This window comes from Kogia breviceps, chromosome 11, assembly GCF_026419965.1.
Source record: "Kogia breviceps isolate mKogBre1 chromosome 11, mKogBre1 haplotype 1, whole genome shotgun sequence".
Classification (NCBI taxonomy): domain Eukaryota; kingdom Metazoa; phylum Chordata; class Mammalia; order Artiodactyla; family Physeteridae; genus Kogia; species Kogia breviceps.
This window is the reverse complement of record NC_081320.1, coordinates 78,486,610-78,510,860: the sequence shown is the minus strand read 5'-3', so window position 1 is coordinate 78,510,860 and position 24,251 is coordinate 78,486,610. Positions and strand designations below refer to the sequence as shown.

The 24,251-nt window shown below is 32.5% G+C and overlaps 1 protein-coding gene across 3 annotated transcripts in view; it reads right to left on the bottom strand.

Annotated features, from left to right (window-relative positions):
* Nucleotides 1–2,168: 2,168 nt before the first annotated feature.
* MEMO1 (mediator of cell motility 1) overlaps nucleotides 2,169–24,251 on the bottom strand; it is a 135,968-nt gene continuing 113,885 nt past the window's right edge. For 2 of the 3 annotated variants that reach the window (XM_067007866.1, XM_059078754.2), the window contains 4 exons: nucleotides 22,343–22,485; nucleotides 13,917–13,993; nucleotides 4,205–4,309; nucleotides 2,169–2,843 (listed from right to left, as the gene is read on the bottom strand). In XM_067007866.1, coding sequence (XP_066863967.1) covers nucleotides 2,712–2,843; nucleotides 4,205–4,309; nucleotides 13,917–13,993; nucleotides 22,343–22,485 — 457 coding nt within the window. In that variant the 3' untranslated portion in view covers nucleotides 2,169–2,711. Of the gene's footprint in view, nucleotides 2,844–4,204; nucleotides 4,310–13,916; nucleotides 13,994–17,055; nucleotides 17,356–22,342; nucleotides 22,486–24,251 lie in introns of all 3 variants that reach the window. The other variant, XR_010835589.1, reaches the window with a different exon arrangement.

The following is a 24,251-nucleotide window of genomic DNA, read 5'->3' as shown; positions in this document are numbered from 1 at the left end:
TCCCTTTTGTATTAAAAAAAAAGGACTTTTGTTTTCATGTATGTAGAGTTGAAATCAAAAGATAATACTTCTAATCCAATTCAACCATGTAGTTTTTAAAACATAAATGACATTAGAATCTCTAAAGAGCAAAGACACAAGATCAAAGTACTTTGAAACCGGAAAGTGCTTAAAAGATCACCTCTACATTTTACAGTTAAAGTTTTGATACAACATGAAATATTTATGGTGAGACAAATAATTAGTGGCAGAGGCAGATCCAGAACCCAACACTTAACTATCAGTTTGGAACTCTTTCTACTTTATGACTAAGAAAGATAGCTCATATTCCAGGATAAAGTAAAGTGATGTTGAAGTACTTTGGAGATTTAAATGTACAGTAAACATACTCAGAGGGCTATAGCCCACTCAACCTACCAACCCTCTTGTGTTTTTTTATTAATCAATTAACTATAAAATTACAGAAGGGAAAAAAATAATTCATTATAAAGCCACTCTTAATAGAATGAGCAAAAGAACAACCAATTATTTGCTTAACAAATTGTCAACGATTAGAAAAAATAACAGTGGAAAAGCGGCAGTATGATGAGTACTCGTAAATTGCTAATTTGGTACAATCTTTCTGAAGGGTAACTTGGTCATATTTTAAAGAGCTTAAAAAGTTCTCACCATCTAAGCCAATTATCCCATTCCCATGAATATATCCTAAAGAACTAGTCTAATATAGAATTCAAATTTCACATACAAAGATGTCTATCCCACTATTATTTATAATTGTCAAACATTAGAAACAATCTAATATCCAAAGAGAGAACTGGTTAAATTATGTTGTATTCATACAATAGAATATTAGGCAGCCATTTTTAAAAATCACATTTTCAAAGACATGGGGAAGTACTTATGATGGTAAGTTATAAAAAGTAGAATATACAACTATATGATCAGCATAATCTCATTTTTGTTATTATGCACACACACAAACACATATACACACTCATACATATAAATAGCATAGACAAAGATTGAAAAGAAATACAAAAAATATTAACTGTATATCTCTGGATAGTGAGATTGCAGGTAATTATTTTTCTCTTCTTTATAGCTATCAGCATTTTCTAAATTTTCTGTAATAATCATGTAATTAGTTTTATACCCAGAAAACATTAAAAATTTACTCTGTAGTCAGTTTTGAAATTTTTATAGTCTATATAATAAATAAGGAATATTTACAGTACTCAAAAGTATATCTGAATGATGGGAAATAAATCACTAATATGTAAGAATATAATTTCCACATATGGATAGGTGGGTAATTTTGAATCCAAAAGATTACAGTATTTTATCTCAGTTCTTGAGTGTAGAAAGTTGGTATTTAGTAAGTAAGAAATGCAAATCTTTAAATAAAATTGGTGCAAGGCATCTAAAAATTGTGCTATTCTGGCATAACACTGAAGATATAAATGCTCTCTAATGTAATAATACCCACAGTTATATTAAAATAGGTATAATCTAGTACATACATGATGGCCAATATTACCAACTGAATTAACTTTTTTTTTTTTTGCCAAAGTGACTACGATTGGTCTATGCTAAAGGAAGAAATACAACACCATACCATTATTTTAGTTGGAAGAGCCGCACCAAAAATCATGACAAAAAAAAAATTGTAGAACTGTAAGAAAATCCAGTGGTTTTTTGTTATTGTTAATGACTTCTTGTTAAAAATTCAAGTAAGAGAGTCAAATTGCTTGAAGCACTAAAAAAGCATAGCAGCAGTGTATGGTCTGCAATGATTTGAAAAACACTAAGAACATTCTTCAATATTTCCTCATTTGCAGACTACTGCCTATCAAGCACTATCTCAATTACAGGACTACACCTATGTTCTTCACCAATCTTGAATTTATATTGTGTTATAATACAGTAATGACACAAAGTGATGTCACACATAAAAAGGCAAACTATGTAATTTTAAAAGCTAACTTTAAAATATGATTCTAGTATCTGTGATTAAAAAATCACATAAATATGTAAAATATAAAAATACATCCTAACATATTTTTACATAAGAGCTAAAGTTTACCACTTTTAACATAAAAATTCTGAAATGGAATTAATAAAAAACAATTTTCATATGTACCACAGAGCAATAAGTTTAAATCAGACTATTTTGAGTTGTGTAGCCCTTTATTAGCAACTAAAATAGAAGGTATCTGTTGTACAACACGGGTAGTAATTGACTATAACTGGAGATTTTTATATTCTAATACAGATCATTTATAAATGCAATTTCTTTATTAAAAAGCTTCCACCCTTTTTGTTTGTTTGTGTACAATTTGCAAAACTATTCTGAAAGCGGAGTATATGTGCACAAGTCTGCAAAGAGTGCAAATTTAGGATATGGTAAATGCTTTACAAGTTACTTTCAAAAAACTGACTGCCACAACTGTGCCTTTACATTGCCTTTTTTTTTTTTTGATCAAAATATTTTGACGCCAGCCTTCCTTCCACTGCTCTAAACTATAAAGCATTTTTTTAATGAGTTGAAATTAAGGAAGGACTACACCTACTAGAAAAGAAGAGAAGAAAGTTCTATTAGTTTGAGGTTTCAGAATCCCCCCAAACCAGGACCAGTATCTTGGTAAGGGTTAGGCTGGGACCCTGGACAGAGTATGAGTATGTGCAGGTGGCATCCCTGAGGATTCAGAGCTTCAGTGAACCGTGAGTGCTCCAGCTGCATAACTCACTGAACTGTCTTGCCAGTTTCGACACTGGCTTGACTGGGCATAATTCAAAAAGGAAAAGCTCATATTCATTCCATTCTTCTGCAGCTCTGTGATAGCCTAGAAAAAGAAAAATTTGGTTATGACAGACATCACTCAAAAAAGTGAGCACTCTTTGAATGTGCTGGTAGCTTAACTTTGAAGCCTAGATCTCTCTCTCTCTCTCTCTCTCTCTCTCAGTTTCTTGAATTTCTCGTCGCCCCATATTAAATAGGAAAAAGAAAGAACTCCTATTTCATTCTCTCAAAGAACTTCTCCTAATCTAGCTTCTTGATAAATATCAGTCATCTTCCACTCTACCTCTCCCTGTATTTAATAAGATACTTTAAAAAATAAATAAATAAAATTTTTTAAAAATCATAGTATCTTTCTTTCTATTCTCTAAACCAAACCTTGGCCACTTCAGTCTTGAAATGTTGGCGTCTTTTCTTTGTCTGAAATTTTAAACGTATATAAATTAAGTTCCAAATCTAAGAGGTAGACCAGGGTTTTTACTTTAATTGTGAATTGGCTCATCATTTATTTTACTAAAGTTTTATTTGACCCAATTCAAACTTTAGTAAATTTTTATAGCTTATTCTAGTTTAAATTTCAGAAGTCAATTTAAGCCCTTAACAGGCTTTTCTTCCAGTCAATCAACACTGCTTAAGAGAAGACCTTTCCTAAAAATCCACAATGTACTATTTTTCAAATCACAGTAAAGTAATACTAGACCTTTAGGTTCCTACCCTAGACTATTCTAGACTACATTACCAACTCCAGTATTTCTCTGCCTCTCCAAACAATGAGCCCATTATTACTTCCTCTAACCATTCCTGAGTGTACACTGTCTTCTTTTTGAGTCTCTCATTTTCTTTCAATTTCAGTTTTATTAGGAAAAAAATTAATGCTATTATCTCTTTAGAAAATCCAGCTAACCAAAACTTCTGCCTCTTTACCAGTCTTTAAATGAAATACTGTTTTCGTTATAAGCAGAAAAACATATACATGTCATCTGCCTTGCTTTATTAAATTATGAATATCTAAAACTCAAGAGCAGAATCTTCCATTTATTTTTTATAAAGTCAAGAACACTAAATAAAACAAAAAAATTAGTAAGACCATATTTCTTGAGACATTACTTTGGTTTATATTTGTAAAGAGCATATTGGAATTGGCTCAGAGTCAAGAGAAAAAAATGGGTTTCTCTTCTAAATAACTTTCTGTATTTAAAAGAAAGTATTGACCTGTCATACAGTGATATATAGTTTTATTTAAGTAACCGAAACAATGGAAATTTAAATTATCTTAAAGGAACTAGAAAGAAAATTGTCTATATACCTAAAACCAAAGCTAATAAGGTATCAAAGATGATAACAATTAAGACATCTTGAAAAACAGGATCAAATGTTAAAAAATCAAGGCTTCCTAAGGATACTCACATTTAATAACACCCCAATGGGATGTCTTCCACATATAGTATTATGGTATTTCTTCAAGTAATTGCTAAAAGATACAGGGTCTAATTGTTCTATAATACTCATACCCTAAAAAAAAAGAAGAAGAGAAAAAAAAAGAATGAAAGAAAAAGAAAATAAGACAATTTATTATTTCCTAATTATATTTTAAAACTGTTACTTAGAGCTAACAATCATAATTTTTCAATTAAGGAGAAGTAAAGAAATACATTAAACTGTGAAATATCAAATTCATTCACCCAAGGTAATCTCATTATAGTCAACTCTCAATAATATACATACTTTATTAAGTATGTATATTAAACATACTGAAACATTTAATCCCCAGTTTTCTCTGACCTCCTGGTATGTTTCTACACCACCTTCCCCAGTTCTCACTCAGCTCACAAATCCTCAAACACTTCACGATTTTATGTTTTTCATATATAATATTTACACAAGTAAACCTGTCGTGAAAATTTTCATACAAAATCTAAAATTAAATTTGATATATGGCTGTTTTTCCAATGTCCATTATATTTCTCATACCATTGGCATAAATAATCAAGAGTTGATTATAATTTAACTTTTTCCATAACATATACTTAAACATCAACAGTGAGTAAGGCATTTTGAATTATCAGTATTTAGGTATGTGATAAAAAGAGACGACAAACTAAGAAAATAGTTAATGTATTTTAATCAATTTAAAGCTCATAAAAGACTCAAAAAAGCTTAAGCAAAATAGGTCTTTACAAATAAGTTGAAAAAATAAAAGTTCTTTATCTCTTAAACTAGAATGCTTTGCTTTCAAGATTTTAATTGAGAATTAAAATTTTTAGACTACTATTGAAACAATAACTATCATTTGGACACTTGTTTATACTTAATTCTGTATTCTGCAAATGCATTCAAAATAATGTGCTCAAAATACATCAATACAGAGCAACTTTAACTCATCTGAATCAAGCAAATAAATCAATGATTCTAACTCATCCATTCACCAACTACCTTACCTTGTTTTCTTATTCAGGTGAAATACTTTACATTTGTGTTTAATAAACTGGATTAATATCCTCTGGGAGAAATGTAAATGGTGGTTTAACTAAGGAATTAACTGATACATTTTTGTGTTTTTTAAATTATATTTCAGCATGTTTTAACAAGTACAGCGTAAAATCACCTAGACTAATCAGATGAACACTCATCTGAAAAATGATAGCAATCAGTAGGTAACACAGTACAAATATTGCAGTGGCAGTATGTAAATCAAAATTTAATTTTATAAAGAATCTTTCTTCAGAATATCCAAGTCTTTCATAAACATTATCATATTTTTCTACAAATATATCAGAAAGATAACCATATGTGTGTATAGTCAACTTTCAATTGCTTGCACATCAATTAGCCACTCTCAGATTTATCCACAACCAGTGTTTAAGGCTAAGTTGGTTTTTCCCTGTCAACTAGGAGGCTTCCAGGTCACCTTCTCCACTGACATTTGGTGCAAACCGAGTGAAATATGAACTAATTTAAAAGTTAAACCTAAGATAAACAATTAGTATTATAATTCTGGTATGTAGAAAATCATTCATATTTCTAAGCCAAGTAGTAATGCAGAGATGGAGTTACAAATCTCTTCCTTCCATAAATATGCATAATCAAGGTAGAACTCCCTAAAGATGAAGAAACTAAGGCATAGAAAAGGTTAAAAGCTCGTCTCAAATTTCTAATCCTAGGCTATTGGATTTCTAATCCTAGGCTTCTCAGTGACTTACTCTGCTTCATGTAGAATAACAAGAGACATACCAACAATTCATTAATACTCTCACATAGGTACAGTTGGTATACATATTATAAAAGAAATTTCAATGCTCCTGGGTGAAGTCTAGGACAGCTTACCTTAAATAGAATTCCACTTATTAATAAATCATGTAACATTGAAGTTCAAATGTGTATTTTAATACTAAAATCTCAAAGCACAAGTGAACAAACATCACAGTTATATATATATATTAACGTGAGTAATTCAAAGAGAAGAAAACTAATGATCACATTTGTAGAAGAGAAAGAGTTCAAAGTAACTGGCCAAGAAATTTCACACAGAAAATATAGAATTATAAATGTAGAGAAGTGTAAATAAATAAAGTGTTCAAAATGAAGATATAATGGTTAAATTACAACACAGAAAGTAAAAAATTGAGGTGATGGAAGTTAAGGGATTACATTTAAAATTTTAATTTCCTGAAGTGTGCTATGTACCTACCAGGGCAAGAATCAATTCCATCATACTCAATTCTCTGACAAATATGACAGTTAAGAGTTATGCCTTTTTGGGACTTCCCTGGTGGTGCAGTGGTTAAGAATCCACCTGCCAATGCAGGGGACACAGGTTCGAGCCCTGGTCCAGGAAGATCCCACATGCCACGAAGCAACTAAGCCCGTGGGCCACAACTACTGAACCTGTGCTCTAGAGCCCGCGAGCCACAACTACTGAAGCCCACGTGCCTAGAGCCCATGCTCCTCAACATGAGAAACCACTGCAATGAGAAGCCCGCACACCGCAACAAAGACCCAATGCAGCCAAAAGTTAAAAAAATATTTTAAAAAAAGAGGTATGCCTTTTTATAAAGGAGGGAGAGAGAGAAAAATTAAGGCACTTCTCATGAGTGAACCTCTCCAACTGGAAAATTCATGAAGTATGCAAACAACAGCAAAAATGATTAGTAAAACTGCAAAATGGGACACACATTAACTAACACAGAACACTGACAAATAAGCTTTTGTACATATTTATGTTTTGATGCAAACAATTTTGAAATTACTATTACCAAAATTCCAAGAAGATAAAAATGCTAGTTTGATACTACTGCATAAATTCCAAAAAGCTGAAAAATAAAAATGCTTCCCAAATACGCCTAAAGAACTTTTTGATTTCTTAACATACTGAAAGATATGATCAGTAAATCTAAAGTCCATGTGATAGAAAGCTTGCCTAGAGCCTGGTATATTGAGAATTTGTTCACAGGAACTTAATCTAATATGAAGCAGTGAAGTGGGTCACTACCCATTCAGCTCTAAGATACAAACAGACATTATAAACACCAAGAACCTATCCATCACAGTATGGGTTTCTGAGGAATTTAACAGTTTCAGCAAGAAATTCTCAGACTGAAAGCTAACTCCCCACCTTGAGGGGAAGAAGGGTGGAGTGAATTTAACATTGTGCTGACTCTCCAAGTAAGGAGTGAAAGCTTGTATTGTCAAATCCTAAATGGTAATCCCAAACCGAATAGGCAGTTTTAACTGCCTATTTAACAGAGCTGCAAATTCAAGACTCTAATAAGACAACAAAGGTCTTCCCTTTTTAAAAGTTTATCTATATATAATAAATTATTTAATTTAAATTTTATTTAATTTTAAATACTATCACCTAGATGTAATCTAAAGTAACACACACAAAAGAGTAGCAAAACATTTTTAGAAGTCTTTGAGAAATAAGAACTAGAATCATGTCTATCAATTATTAACAGATAATTAAAATCATATTATCAAATCATTAGGACTGTGGCCTTACTTTTTAAAATAAGGATACACATAGGAAGATGAGGTAGGAAAAGGAAATATTCTAGTTTCTTTAAGAGGTATCAAGCTGAAATCTTCATTTGGAAGAAATTTTATGGAAAAAAGAAATCACCCTAAATATAGCAGTGCTAAGAACCAGTGTACTAATAAATAGCTACCTTAAAGATGATGCTGTAAAACCAACTAAAGACTACTAAAGAAACTAAACTACTGGCCTAAATTCAACAGAAAGAAGTATGAGTGGACAAACATGAACAATTTCACTTTCAGAAGAGTAAAAGGAAGAAAAGAAGTTGAAGTTCAAAGTAAACAAAGTGATTACTAGTAAATTTGGAAGGAAAAGAAGTTACAAAGCTGACTACAATGACATTTTCAGATTCTCTCTGCCAAATCATAAATAATATGCCAATAGCCATAAGGAAACACTGGTCTATATCAAAAGTAGTATGGAAAAAATAACCCATGATCATGTAATATATATAAAATATGTATAAATGTGACTAATGTTTCCAGTATGTAATCTAAAAGGTTCAAAGAAATCAACATCTTAAAATATGTTCTGCTTTGGTCACTATAATTACTGAAATTGCAAAGTACTAATTTCCAAAAAACATGGTCAGTAGTCAGTAATATTCTAAGACTTTCAGAAGCTATATCTCTTATAACTAGTTATTTTCTCCCAAATACAACATTTAGAAGATTGTTTGTTTTCCGATACATTCTTCCTTCCTTATGTGTTTTCTTCACATAATTAACTTCCAAGGTATTCAAATGTTGACATAAAATTTTTGCCAAAAAAAAAAAAAGAATTAGCAGTTTTTCTTTTAGAAACTAAAAACTTTTATTTATTTTCTAGCATTTTAATAACTATTTAATAAGACTTTTCTGATAACAAAAAAGGGACCAAAACTTAATTAACATAATAATTTTTAAAAAACTAAAATTTTATACTTAAAAATAATCTTTTCACTCTGTCAAACTTTCCAAATGTATAATTACAATTCAGAATTGCTAACATTTTTGCAATACTTGTACAGAGAAGCATCCTACTATATTTTGCTCTGAAAAGATTGTATATAGCAACTAAGATATTAATTCTGAAATGAAAGAAATTATTTACAACATAAAATGACACTTGTGAAAAGCAATATACAGTGGGTCACCATTTGGTTATATAAAACAATTAAGAAAACACATTGTACAAAAGTCAGCCTAATAGTGAGTGTACATATACTCATACATGTATAAAATCATATATACATGAGTATATGTACAGAGCTAACCATGCTTATTATTTTAATCCATTTATTCTAACTCCCAGAATGGACTTATAACTTGAATTAAGAGCATGCTAATAAAAGAAGAGACCACTTTAGACCCCTTTAAAAATTCTATATATTATTTTAAAATTCTATATATAAAAAGAAATGTTTCAACAAACGGACCACAAAAATCAAGTCCAAGTCAAATGTTACATCAAATACTAAATTCAAGCATATTAATATGAAGCAAATACTCAATAATTCACTGATTTACAAATTCTTACATTTGCAAAATTAAATGTTGCCTGATTAAAGTTTACAAATGATTTAAAGAGATGAGTAGAAAACAAAGGGAAAGAAGATGAATAGGAAATTTTTTTCTACTTCAACAGATCAGGGGCCATAATAGGCTAGCTCAAACTCACCTACGAAGCTATCCTGGAATAAAGTTGTTGGGATTCTCTCCATATTACTGAAAGTGGATATCCAGGGGTGGGTATGGGCAAGTCTATTTTGAAAAAGTTCCACAAGTGATTTCAGTTGTAAAGATGGGGTTGAGGATTACTATAGTAGACAACCTTATCTCTGCCCTGGCTCTGATTACCATCTACATGTTGAGAATGCCCAAACTTACTCCAGACCTCATTCTCTGAGCTCCAAACCAATATAGTCAATCCATTAGCAAAGCCCTGTTGAATACAAGAACTCAAATCTATGAACTTCTATCTCCACTACTACCACCCCAGTCCAAATTACTATCTTCTCTCCCCTAAACTCCTGCCAATGCCCACTGTTATTATTCCTGACCCTCTTGTAGAATCTATTCTCTACTTTTAAAATAATTATTTTATTACTACATCATTTCACTTCCCACTGTATTACATAAATTTCTTACCCTGGACTATAAAGCCCTACATTATCTGATCCCTGCCCACCTCTCTTACCAGAGCTGTGTCACTCTAACCCCTATCTACTATATTCCTACAACCCTGACCTTTTTCCCATTCTTCTAACACGCTAGCCTCTTTCCCATCATAAAGTTTTTGCAATAGCAGTTCTGTCTAGAATGCTCTTCCCTCTAATCTTCACTTGGTTTGCTCCTTCTTATTTATATCTCAATTTTATATTCCTTCTCAGGAAGTCTTTCTCCAATCATTCAATCTAAAGCAGCCTAGAATTATATACTATTTAAAAATAAAAACCCTTTTAATATTTTCTGCATAGCACACATCACTATTAGAAACTTATATACAATATCCTTAACTTTAAAAAAAATATGTATCTCCTCCCATTAGAATAAAATGTCCATGAGAACAAGTTGGCTTGTTTACTGCCATATCTCCACCAGCGCCTAGAACTGTAAATGCACTCAAAAATAACTGGTGAAAAGAAAATGCTTATTTGGTTGACATCTCCACTTGGATGCCTTAAAAGCAATAGCAAATATAACATATCCTAATACAATTTATGATCACCCTACCTCGCAAAAAATCTAGTCCTATCTTCTTGTGCTTCCGACCTAAGAGAACAGAACCAAGACTTAACCAGCAGCATAAGCCAGATATTTAGGAAACATCCTTTTTTTACATTTTTATTTTTTACAAATTGTTAAAGGTTACATTCCATTTACAATTATTACAAAATACTGGCTTTACTCCCCATGTTGTATGATACATCCTTGTAGCCTATCTTACACTCAATAGTTTGTACCTCACCTCCATGTTGCCCCTCAACCCCTCCCCACTGGTAACCACTAGTTTGTTCTCTAAATCTGTGAGTCTGCTTCTTTTTTGTTATATTCATTAGCTTGTTGTATTTTTTAGAAGGAATCATCCTTGATACTTCCTTCCCCTCCAAGTTCAATTGATCTCCAAGTTCTATCATCAATTTGTCTCTAAAATATACTGGATACATCCACTCTGTCCCTCTCTTCCACCATCACCAACCCATCCACTGTCTAAATTACCATGTCTCACTTGGATTGTCAAACTAGTCTACTCATTTCTCCTCTGGCCTCCCTCCAACCCATTTGCTGCACTGCAACTATATGATCTATTCACATACAATCTGATTTTATCACTTTCCTATTAGATATCCTTTAAACAGCCTGTTCTAGATTCTCTAGCCTAATTTCTCACTACTCTCCCATCCACTCATCCATTAATTTAACAAATACATATATTGAGTACCACAAACAGGCTGATACAAAATGGACAAAGATCCTGATCTCACGAAGCTTATAATCTAATAGGGCAGGTTTTCATCAACAAATCAACAAATAATAAGTCACATAGTAATAAGTACTAAGAAGAAAAATAAAGCAGGGTAAGGTCACAGAATAACTGTTCACAACAGGGGCATAATGGAAAATTGTGGGCACATTTATGGGTTGTGCCAATAACTAGAAGATACTGTCAGGGGATTTGGTAGGTGGAATCCAGGGATGCTGACTGTCCTGCAATACAGGACACTCCCACACAGAAAGAACTGTTCTCATCCTATAACACTTTCACATGTCCACATATGCAAAAAACTTGCTTATAATTATCTACACTGTAACGCCATTTTACATACAAACACAAAGAAGTTTTGTATGATTTTAATATACAATAGATTTCCCAGGAGGAAACTATCAATATAAAGTGAGGGAAGACTGTACTTTGTTTAGTTTACAGTTTTGCTAAGAAATGTTCACCATTTTGGAAAATCAACTCACCCACCAGTGTAACTTGGTAAATGTAAGTCACAAATATAAACAACTGTTTGTATGTGGCTGTAATATTAATGATACTATGTGTAAGCATCTAACTACTTCATTGTCTCTTTTAGTACAGTTGGTGCCTGAGCATTTACATTATTAAATATATATTAATTTATTATAAATTACTTTCCTTTTATTTCTTTCTCAGATTATACTTAGGCTATTCATTTAATTCAATTATGTATATAGGAAGATTTTAGTCACCAGTTCATTCATTTGAAAAATATTTGTTGAGGGCTTCCCTGGTGGCGCAGTGGTTGAGAGTCCGCCTGCCGATGCGGCGGACGCGGGTTCGTGTCCCGGTCCGGGAGGATCCCGCGTGTCGCGGAGCGGCTGGGCCCGTGAGCCATGGCCGCTGGGCCCGCGCGTCCGGAGCCTGTGCTCCGCGGCGGGAGGGGCCGCGGCGGTGAGAGGCCCGCGTACCGCAAAAAAAAAAAAAAAAAAAAAAAAAAAAAAAAAAAAAAAAAAATATTTGTTGAGCACCTACTTATGTTCCAATCGCTATTCTAAGCACTTGGATACATCAGTGAACAAAACAAATATACTTATGTAATAAATAAATAAAATATTCAGTTTCTTAGAAGAAAAAGTGGAACACAGTAAGGTAAGGTGGACTGGGAATGCTGAAAGGGTGGAGTGTAAGATGTCAAATTAAATACAGTGGTCAGGGCTTCCAAAAAAAAAAAAAAAAATACGGTGGTCAGTAGGCCTCATTGGGAAGGTGAAAACGGAGCAAAGCCATAAAGTAAGTGAGACAGTCCAGTGCAAAAAGGGCAAAAGCCCTAAGCTAGGCACATATATCACATTATCAAGAAATAGTAAGGAGACCAGTGTATCCACACTGCCTCATAAATATCTTACATCTCTATATTGTAACAGCTTCTTTCTAAATCTGTTCGATGATTAGACTGTAAGATCCATTAAGTGGGAGATCATGTTTTCTCTTCTTAGTATCTTCAATACTTCACATAGTACCAGACACACAGTGGATACTCATTAACCATTTGCTATATGAAGAAAATAAATGATATAGAACCAGAAAAGTTTTCTGAGGCAACTAAGAACTAAACCTCAGAAAAATAAGAATAGTAGCCAGAAAAGAATTAATTGACTGAAATGGCAACATAATAAAGCCAAAAAAAAAAAAACAAACCTCAAAGCCAGTGAATTAAAATCCAAACAAAATTCCAAAGGTAAAAGCATTAGGCCATAATTGGATTTAAAGTAACAAAATAAATTTAAATATGATAAAATCTCCTAAGTAACTATTTTGTATGATAAAATCTCCTAAGTAACTGCATTCATTCCATTTGACTTTTAATAAAATAATACTACTCAATATAATCTACGTATAGTTTCAGATCCAGATTCCTTAGTAAAATGTTTTATCTACTTTAGACTAAATATTTTTATACTAAAACATATACATAAAGCTTTTCACACACCGGTAAAGTTGACTTTAACTTTAACAGATTACAGACTTAAAGGCTGGTGGAGTTTAAAGACAATTTAGAGACCAAGCCTCTCCAAGTCTCTCATCTTAGAGATGACAAATTGAAGACTAGAAAATTGAAGTGATCTATTGAAGGTCAGAGCGAATTAGTGATATATCTGCTAGATTCAACTGCTGGGCTAGTTAAGAATACAATAATGCTTTAAAATTCTAATTTAAAACAAATTCAAATTCCATTTAAGAAAAGCCCAAATGGCCAAAAAATATAATTAAATAATAAAATAAACTTAAAATTTGCTATGGTTTGTTTCTGCTTAACAGTATGTAATGGAATTAGTATCCTGTTGTCCCTAAAACTAAGACATTCCCCAAATAGTATCTAAAAATCTGTATCTAATTATTCAAGGTGTAATTAATCAAATAAAATTAAGATGAAGGAAATTTCTACTAATAGAACAGGGATTATTTTTATAATCAATATCACATGATTACAAAATAAATATTGCACATTTAGTTAAAGATAGGGAAAGAATTATTAGCCCGTTGTATATTTTAACATATTAAGTCTTGAATCACTAATCTGAAATTAAAGAAAAAATCTTAGAGCAGTAAAAACCCCACACCTGAAGGACTTACCATTTTATCTAGATGTTCAATGGATCTATAAATCTCCCCCTGGGATTCATCATAGTAACTGTAACGGAACCTTTGACCTTGAAACAAATATCATGTACAAAATAAAATAGGGAAAAATTAGAAGCTAAAAAGAAAGCAAGCGCTTACCAAATAATTTCAGTTCTCATGGAAGGCAAAGCACAGCTTAAGCCTCTGAGAGAATCATTCCCAAGAGCCCTTGTACATAAAAATAAAAGGCATATTTGGGAAGGTAATAAAGAAATGATATATCACCAGTGTTTCATGATGTTAAAAACTATTTCAAACTGTAAAACCTTAAAGTCACGAGCAATACAAAAGACTATGGAAACAAACAGTTTAAAAGTTAGAAGCATTGTTAAACATATTATATCGGTCTATAATGGAAAGTAAACGCCAAGAATATGATTCAAGAAAATTTGGCTTCAGGAAACTATCTCAATTTAACAAATCAGTGAAAGCTTAGCTTTTGTTGTACAAATGCAAAGATTTAATCTCTACTACAGAAAAGAAAGAAAAAAAGTAGGTCAGAGATATATGTGGCTTGTATAATTTATATGACCTAGATTTTTAAAATTTATCTCATTTTTGCAAAACTTCCTACTTGGAAAAGGATCAATACAAGTGCCTTTAAGTAGGATACACAGAAGTATAAATATAACAAATAGTCCTACTCTGACAATAAAATCTCAACAAAGGTACAAGCACAGGACATTCAATGTTTAGCTATTCTCCAAAGAACAGAGAGGGTAAAACGGAAGAAGCTTCAAAAGAAGGTAGAAAACAAAAGGCTCAAGAAATAAATTTTGCTTCCTACTATAGTCAAAGAAAAGCCAAAAGTTAAACATATTCATAATTAATTACATATTATTATTCAACTGATTATGTTGTATTTCAGATATATCTAAACCTATTTTTCAGCAATGCCTTTATTTCCAAGAACTCATTACTTTTATACTCTTTATTTTTAAAGATTCACCAAAATGCAATTCTGAAGGTATTAGAGTACACTAATCATACACACACACACATACTATGCATCTTGTGCTTCAATTTTACAGAGAAGTTCACATATCCAATTATTATCCTCCCATCTGAGGAGGTGGGTTTCTTTGGCTGGATAATTATGATTTTTAAGTTTTCTGTTTATCTCACAAAAAAAATCACCTTATAAATAATGAGCCATGTAAAATTATAACACCCTTTTGATGTCCTTTTTTAGAGAAACTACACATCACAGTTCTTAACATTTCATTAACTTGTTGATGCTAATCATCTGATGGTCACCTTTCTACAATATACCATATTTCCTTAACTTTCACATATTAACTTTTCACATACATTAACATGCACAGCTACTCAATGTGGCAGTTCTTATTTCCCCACACCCCCTGCCCAGCGCCATTATTAAACAAATATTGCATCTTAAAATTCATGATATCCTATAATCAAGCAATAGGGTTCTGAGACAATTACCTGCATTCTGAATATAACAACCTTTTCTGGTAAACATTGGAGATTACTGCATGTTGCTATAACTATCAGATTCATTACAGTCCTTGCACTAAAAAAATTCTTAAACAGTGACAATTCTATCACTGAGTACCCCTATATTAAATAATTCATCAGACATTTCTTACAAAATTTAGAGTTAAGTATAGCTGTGTTTTTCTTTAAAGAATATATGTACTTCCTCCTAGCTAACAACAGGAACTATATAATTCACCCTATTTTTCCTATTTGCCAGCTGGCTGCCAGAAGGTTCAAAGCCAAATATAAAGTCTGTCATAATAACTTAGTGATTCAATTCATTGGTACTAAATTTCTACTTCTGTTTCAAAGTTCTTTTGATGAAGCTGCCCCAAATCTTCTGTGAAATGAATAAACAAAAGAATAATCTTAGACAAGAAAATTCTAACTCACTGTCACTGTAATAAGAATAATATCCTTGGACGAAATCAAGATGAAAAAATATTCTTTGAACCCGAGCTGCTTCAGGTTTATACTAACACATTCTCTTTTTCTTGCTTCTGGTGATAACTGTCAGTTTTAGTTGTCAATAATCCCTGTGACTGGGACATAATTGTCTTATCTCAAGACTGCTACTCTCAGGTGCAGAGAAAAATGCATGTACTTTGTGACATTTACTATTTGAAAGTCTTTTCTATTTATTTCCAAGTTCAGAGCCACTGTTTCAAACAGCTGAAGTTGGTCAAACCTGCCTTAATCTAAGTCAAAAGTGTAATTATATTTTAAAACGTGGTCTTGTTTATATGGACCATTTTCAATGTAACTTTCACTTATAAACTACTTCTGAAGTAACATAGAATGTTTAAAGTAAGTTAAAATACTAAATCAACATGTGATTTAATAAGAATGACAATATACACAGAAAATCAACGAGCAAATGTTTAATATTTTGCTATCTACTTTTTGCTACTCTTTAGTAGCCACCTCGCATTTAGTAGCTGAAGAACTGAGTAGAAATATTTGATAAGCATTAAAGGATTTATCAGTTAAGAAGCTAAATTTACACTACTAAGCCACTACACTGAAAAAAGTATCCTACTTATAATAGCTCAAATTGTCTTACGATCATTGTTTTTAATTATACAAACATTTCAAAATTACTTTTCAAAATTACTACATTCTGGTCAATATACTTAAAGAAAGCATCTAATTTGAAGTAAACAGTTGCCATCATCCTAGCCTAAATGTATATACATACATATGTATGAATATATGTGTGTGCACATGAGTACACACACATACAAGTTCATTAAATACTACTTGGAATTTGAGTTCAAAAGATTTTTTTTTTGTTTCTAATTATTAAAAAATAAAGTTTATCAAGATTTTATTTAACAAGAAATAAAAAAAAGACAACCCTAGTATAATACACTGATCATAAATGCACTTTTAAGTATTTATTGTTCATTTAAAATATATTATGATTTCATGTACCTCATGAGTTTTGTTTTTACAATATTTCTAACATTCAGTTAAGCTTATGCATCTAAACTGAACAAATACAGTTGCCTATGTGCCTGGAGAACTGGACTTGTGAACTTTTATATAAGTATGGATAAAGCATATCACATAGTAAGAGAAAATTACTTACCTGAAACTTATCCTTTCAGAAGGTACACTGGGAAAATGGATTCTTTGAGCCCCTGTTTCAACGCCAAGTATGAGCTTTCTAGCTTTAAGAGCCATTGACACTGCCCCTAGGGGCAGCACAAGCTTTGGAACTCCCCTAGTGAGTATGTCAGTAGTTTCTTCAGGTGCCTTCCCTCAGTTCTTTTCAAATTCAAAAGATGAGAGGAAAAATAACCCAAGAAAAAAATCCTGTAAAGCAGAAACCTTACTCTTTGAGGGAAGGAGGGTAGCTCATTTGTGAATCCATTCCAGAGCACGCTTTCTGAGAAAAAGAAATACAGGTAAGTAATTTTCCCATCTCCAAAGGTGACTGGTGATTAATGAGTGGATTCACAGAGTGTGGAGAATAAGCTCCAGGGATGTCTGTTTAACACACAACAATCAACTAATGAGGACAAACATAACAATGAATGGTACAAGAACCAACACTACTTTTGAATTACCTCAAAACAAAAAGTAAAAAAAATATTAAATACCTCAACATTAAGCTATACACTAGATTGCAGAAATAAACATGAGCTTGGAAAGTTGGTCAATAAAGCCCCCAAAAGATCAGTCAGTAAGACAGACTACCAGACATATGTCCAGTAAAAACTGTATTGTTATACATTTACTTAATCACTTTATGTTTATATGTTAAAACGTTTTCAAATATTTGAGTTAAACCTCACAACAACCTGTGAGATAGACTATTAAACCACAGTACAGGGCTTCTCTGGTGGCGCAGTGGTTGAGAGTCCACCTGCCGATGCAGTGGACACGGGTTCGTGCCCCGGTCCGAGAAGATCCCACATGCCGCGGAGCGGCTGGGCCCATGAGCCATGGCCGCTGAGCCTGCGCATCCGGAGCCTGTGCTCCGCAACGGGAGAGGCCACAACAGTGAGAGGCCCGCGTACCGCAAAAAAAAAAAAAAAAAAAAAAAAAAAAACCCACAGTACACTAAGGCCCTAAACTGGAGACACTCATAACTGACATCACTACCAAAGAAAAAATGTACTTCATAAAGAAAATATTATCTAAGTATCTCAAATAAGGTAATCATTTATATAAGCAAAATACTATAGTCCTTTTATTCTGAAGTCTTAGTTATAATGTAAAATTATTGGCTTTATCTCAAACTTGTAAAAGATCAAAACCCTAAATATGTGAAATCAGTATGTACCAATATTTGAGAAGACAAATGTGAAAGTGTGAATAAGATATATTTCAGGAATTAGCTAACTTACACTCAAACCAATTTAAATATTTAGAAAATAGTAACACCCTCAGACCCAAGACACTAACAACAGAAAGGAAGAAGAGTATGAATGATCATGTGTTAATATATATTAAACTAAAAATCTGAATAAAGATATAAATTTCATAAATATTGAAGAAGAATGCCAATTTTAATAAGTGGCACATATTTATAAAAAAGAAATTACATAAACCTAGACAAATGTTAAGTTTATAGATAAAAATCCAAAACTGCTGAAGTGACTGTAGTGTAAACTCTATTCATATTTTAACAAAATAATATAATTTATTATTAACATCTACCAAATAAATTTATTGAAACTGATTTGAACTTAAAACTACCATTTAAAAAGAAAATTAAATGGAAGCATGAACCCACTTTTAAAGAATCAATTTCTGTTAGGTCCAGTTTCATTCAGAAACTTCTTAGAAGTTAACTGAAAGTTATGTTAATGAAAGTTGTCAATAATCTAAATTTGGAAGTAGAAAGTTCAGGGTGATCAGGAAAATACAAATATTAACAGCATATATGGAAAAGAGCAAAAATGAAACAGGGAAATAGAATAAAAATTCTACTAACTAGAAAAACTAAAATAGGTCCAGACAAAATCCTCTTACATGGAGCCATCCTCTAGGATGTGGAAATTGGTAAGTACACAAAGTATAGGGACAACATTACTTCACCAAGGTAAAAGTCAAATACTAGCAGCAAATGTATGCCACTCTTCCTGATAGTAGCAGGAAAGGTAAAAAGAGGTGGGATCATTAAAACGTTACCAGGGACACATCATCCTATTGGACTCCCTAATGATCAAATAAAAGGCAGGAATTGAAACACAGGGGGCTGGCGGGGTGATTCAAATGAGGGGATAGAAAGACAGGGCACAATAGAATCTGGGTTCCCAACTCTCCCTTTGCTTCTCTCACCCAAAAAGAAAAATTGAGAGTATTTTAAACTTTCTATTTTTTCCCTCTCTAATATCTCTTTCAAGTCTAAATAAGATCTAAATGGTACCTGAAAGATGAACATCTTTAAAGCTAAATCCCTTTTAAAAAAAAGTCATTCTTATAATGGACATTGGCTAACAAATAAGGTTGACAAAGGCAAAATCCTTCCAGTTACACACATATAGGTCTCCTGACTGTCTCTATCATCAAGTTTCTCATTTTATTTTCCACAGAAGCTGGACATTATATAAAGAGAAATGACCACTAGAGATGAAAGATGTCGTCACTGCCAGTACTCTATTATTCAACAAAAACAAAAAAATTCCACTGCTTATATGTGAGTAATTGATCAACTGTACCATAATCAATTAAGTGATTTTCTTCAAAAACCAGCTATTCAGAAATGTGGAGTGTGTTAAGAGCCTAACTCAATGAAACGTCTAAGATCTCTGAGTACTTGAGGAAATGAATCCTTCCTGTGAAATGACTTAGAATTCAGTGTCATCATTATTTTGTATGGTAAGATCAATCTGCACAGCATCTTTAAAACAAGAAGAAACTACTAAGTATTATTGTCATGAGAAAAAGCTAGACTTTTGAGATGGAAATATACCCCTCATTAATTTAGGAAAGATGACCAATACCACTAAAGCATGAATTTGAAAAATATGAAACAATTTCTAAGTATCCACAGTTTAACCCATAACTAGCCAATGATTCATATTATTTCAACAGGCATATAAAACAGAAAATGAAGCTTATTTTACAAGAATGACAATTACTATTACTATTGTAGAAAGGAGTCTACCAATTTTGGACTAGTGTCCATGTAACTCTTTCCACTTACTCCCAAACATCTATCAAATTTCCTAACAAGAATTTGTACAGTGCTTTCCATAAGTACAAAGTAAGCACTTAATGAGTATTGTTCGTGATAGAGATACTGAAAAAATAAACACTTGGAAAAGTTCCATTACTTAATCACCAAATGTAAATATAAATATGTTTTAGTCTCTAGATGATTCCCATAGCTAACATTTATCAACCTCTGGAAATTTTGAGTTCTTTTTTGTAATTATCACCAAAAAATTCTATCTTGCAATTTAAATTCCAAAATTTTCAAGAAATCAGGAGATGAAATGGCCTAAATAATTTTCTGAGGACCTAGATAGAATACAAGACAAAATTCACCTTTCTCTTTCAACATTCTACTTAATATAGTAGTGGCTTAGGATTTGCTTTATAATAATCAATGAGGTAAAAAGGATGAGTCCACATAAAAGAGCAATATTAAAACATTTACTCATGTTTTATGTCGATTTATGCTGTGATTGTATGTGCTGCCAACCTTGAGGGAGGGCCCTGAAGAACACTATCAGGGCAGAGAATTATTTAAATCATAAAAATGATTTTAAATGATTCATAAGAGCCTTAATTAAAAGTGAAGAAGGAGGGGACACATGCTTCCGGAACTTTAAATTTCTAAAACATGCTTTATTATCAACACAAATTCATAATACTAAGTAAAATAGCCTTTTTTTCAAAAATGATACTCCCTAGTTTTATTACTAAACTTCGAAGTTCCCAAGAAAAGAACTCTTTCAAGCATCTACCTACTCAGATCTAAGTAATATACTTATATCCATAAAAAATAACTTCTGCCAAAGGTAGCAAACCAACTAGCAAATAGAATTCGTTATTAAAGAACCCTGAGAGCCTCTTAAGGAGTTTGACAAGGTAGGTAGCAGAGCTACATGCATACCCTAATCCAGGGCTTCCAACCTGAGCACTATCAACATTTGGGGCAGGATAATGCTTTGATGTGGGGGGCTGTCCTGTGCATTGTAGGATGTTTATTTAACAGCTTTCCTGGACTCTACTCCTTAGATGCCAGTAGCATCCCCATCTCCTTCCCCACCCCAGCTGTGATGACCAAAAATGTCTCTAGGCATTTCCAAATGTCTCCTGAGGGAACAGTCAGCCCCATCTGAGAAATCAGTACCTTAAACAGAAATATTTATCTAGACCATTACGGAGGATGGTTCTCTTGAACCGAAATCTCAAGGCCATGCATAGTGCAGCATGAGGTAAGAGAAGAAACCAGCCTATCCAGGCCTGATAAATGTTGAATCAACTCCAGCAATCAATGATAAGACATGTAAAAGCCAGGGCTCCCTATATCTCATTAAGGATGTTTTTCTGGCCATTCTGTATCTGAAAATTTATGGTGTTGTGCCTTATGTTTTTACTATAATCAAAGAAATAACTTAAGAATGACAGATAATGGCATCCTTAAATCATTAAAATAAATGAGTCAAAGAGATGTCCTAAAAGGAATAGGATTCAGAAATATTCTACAACAGTAATGGATAAATGAGAACAAATTGTATCCAAAGAATTCAAAAAACAAAATTTACTAAACAAGGCATCCATAAATGTCTCACTTCCTTTATGATCTATGCACTGTGAAGCTTCCTTATTCTTTTAATTCACAATAATAACAAAAATCTCTTAGGAGTCCTTACCCTTATGAACCATTACCAATTTAGACCACAGTGCTAATAGCTAACATGTTACAACCTTTGGAGGGTAGCTATAAACTGATGGCAACTATGGGCAAAAATTAAGCACCAAAGGAAAAAAAAGAAAGAAGAAAAGAATGTGGAAAAGGACTTGCATAGCACACCGTGCTCTTCTACGGTCTAAAGAACATTTGTTTTATCCACCAAAAATTTAACTTCAGAGAATCTATCACACAACTCTACCTGGAAATGGGGTTAAAAAATCTTAACTCCCACTAACCTAAGTGTCTAAGCAAGGATGCCCTCACAGTGTGAATCCAATTATACCAGTCGCCTTTGGAAATGTATCCATAATCCCCTATTACAATCTCATCCTTTTTAAATGACCAAAAGACTATTTTTATTCACCTTTAAACATTGTTGCTAAAAGTAAAACTTTCCACGAAAGTGATAAAGAACTGAAAATCAGAGCTTAGAATGAAAAGATACCTTTAACCACAAGTACATAATATCTACCATGAAATGTTAAAATCTAGAACTTACCCCAATGGCAGAAATCAGAAGAAACCACAAAGAGATTACTAGGATCCGCTAGATATTTACTGAAGAGTTTTCCGAATTCCTGTTCTTTTGACTCACTCAGAGCTCCAACCAATACAGGAATAATGGTAAACTCATCCTTATGGCTTAAAGAAAACAGAAAGAAAAAAAAAAAAAAGTCATTTAAGAAATATAAGAACAAAAATAGTTTTCCAATGTGTTGGCACTAAAAAGTGGAACATTTATTAATAGTGGAATGGATAATATACATGATATTGCTGAATTCTTAAAATCTATAAATGTTTAAAGAAAACCATTTAAAAATATAAGGTACAGAATACTAAAAATATCTATTTAAATTACAGAAATGTACAATACTTCTTTAGGTAAACAAAGCTATTTTACTACTAATAATATCCTCGAACATAAAAATAAGCCCATCAAACCATCACCAAGTCAAGTCTTCTCAACTACCCATAAAAGCTACAATCATCTCTACCCAATGCTTCTGTAATTTTAAAAGAGTATTAAATTCTTCACTTATTTTAATTCTATCCGATTATAAATACCACCATTTCTGGCACTTCTTCTATAATCCTGCCAAGTGAGACCTACAAAACTTATCTTGGCTCCCGTAAGATTCACCAAATGCACCTTACTCCTATACTAATAAACAGATACAGGACAGTCTGAAGATACAACTCAAATTTCACTGGCATCTAGGGTGGACATAGAATTCAAGGAAATAGATATTAATTTCTAGCAGCAAGAAAAAGACGCCACGCCCATCCACAATGTTTATGGCATATCCACAAGTCCCTTTTTCACTCTATAGATTGAAAGATTTATGGAAAAGGAACAGAGCAGATTAATTAAGAATAACTGTGACGGGCTACAGAAACAGACCTTTTAAATTGTTCATTGTAGTGAAATTTTATTTACATATATTCAATTTTATTTATATTCTAAAGGATCCCAGATTTGGAATTTTAGAAGCATGAATCATGTTTGTCTGACATGTTCTAAACAGGACTTTTAAAAAAATCATTGTAATAAATGCTTTTTAATATGATAATCTGGCACTTAATTGATGTGGGACAAACAGAATTCATAAAAGGGTCTGTAAAAATACTAAGTTTAAGTATTACCAAAATAAATGTTAGCTCAGCTTCATAAAGCTAAATTCAGGGCACCCAAGCGCCTCCCCCAAAAAGGCCCCCTTACCCTTGTCAATTGCGAAATAAACAGATCATACAGATCTCCAGTCCCTCTGCAATGCAGGGGCTTCTTGGGCAGAATCTGCATCTATGGAGTAAGAAAAAAAGAGGAAGCTGGCAGAGGAAGCTGCCATGGGATATCTCTTTCTCTGATTCTTACCACTTTGCTTAACAACTGCATGAACGAATAGGGGCTCTTCAGTAAGTTAAGAGTGATTATTATATGAAAGAAAAGAATTTGAGCTCTAGTAAAAACTCAAGAAGATTGTTATGAATTGTTCTAACTTCAAGTACTACCTACATAAATAAATACACTAAGATCATTAAAGAGTTTGCAAGTAATTATGACATAGTAGGGAAGCAGTTATACAGAGTATAAAAAACAAGAAGTCAGAAGAAATGGGCTCAAGTACTATCTCTATCACATACAAATAAATGTTGAGAGCATAGGTAAGTTACGAACCTAAAAATTTATATTATTTGTAAAATGATCATAATTACAATACCCTTTTCATAAAACTGTTACGAAGTAAGGAATACTACAAAAAAAGTACTTTGTCAACAACGGTTGCTTCACTCTGAGCAAACAACACATCTCCTCTCCATAACAGCCACCAAACTATTCAATTAACCTGTCTGAACTATCTATACAGAGGTAAAAGTCTAATACTACTTAGAAATCTAAGCTCTGAATC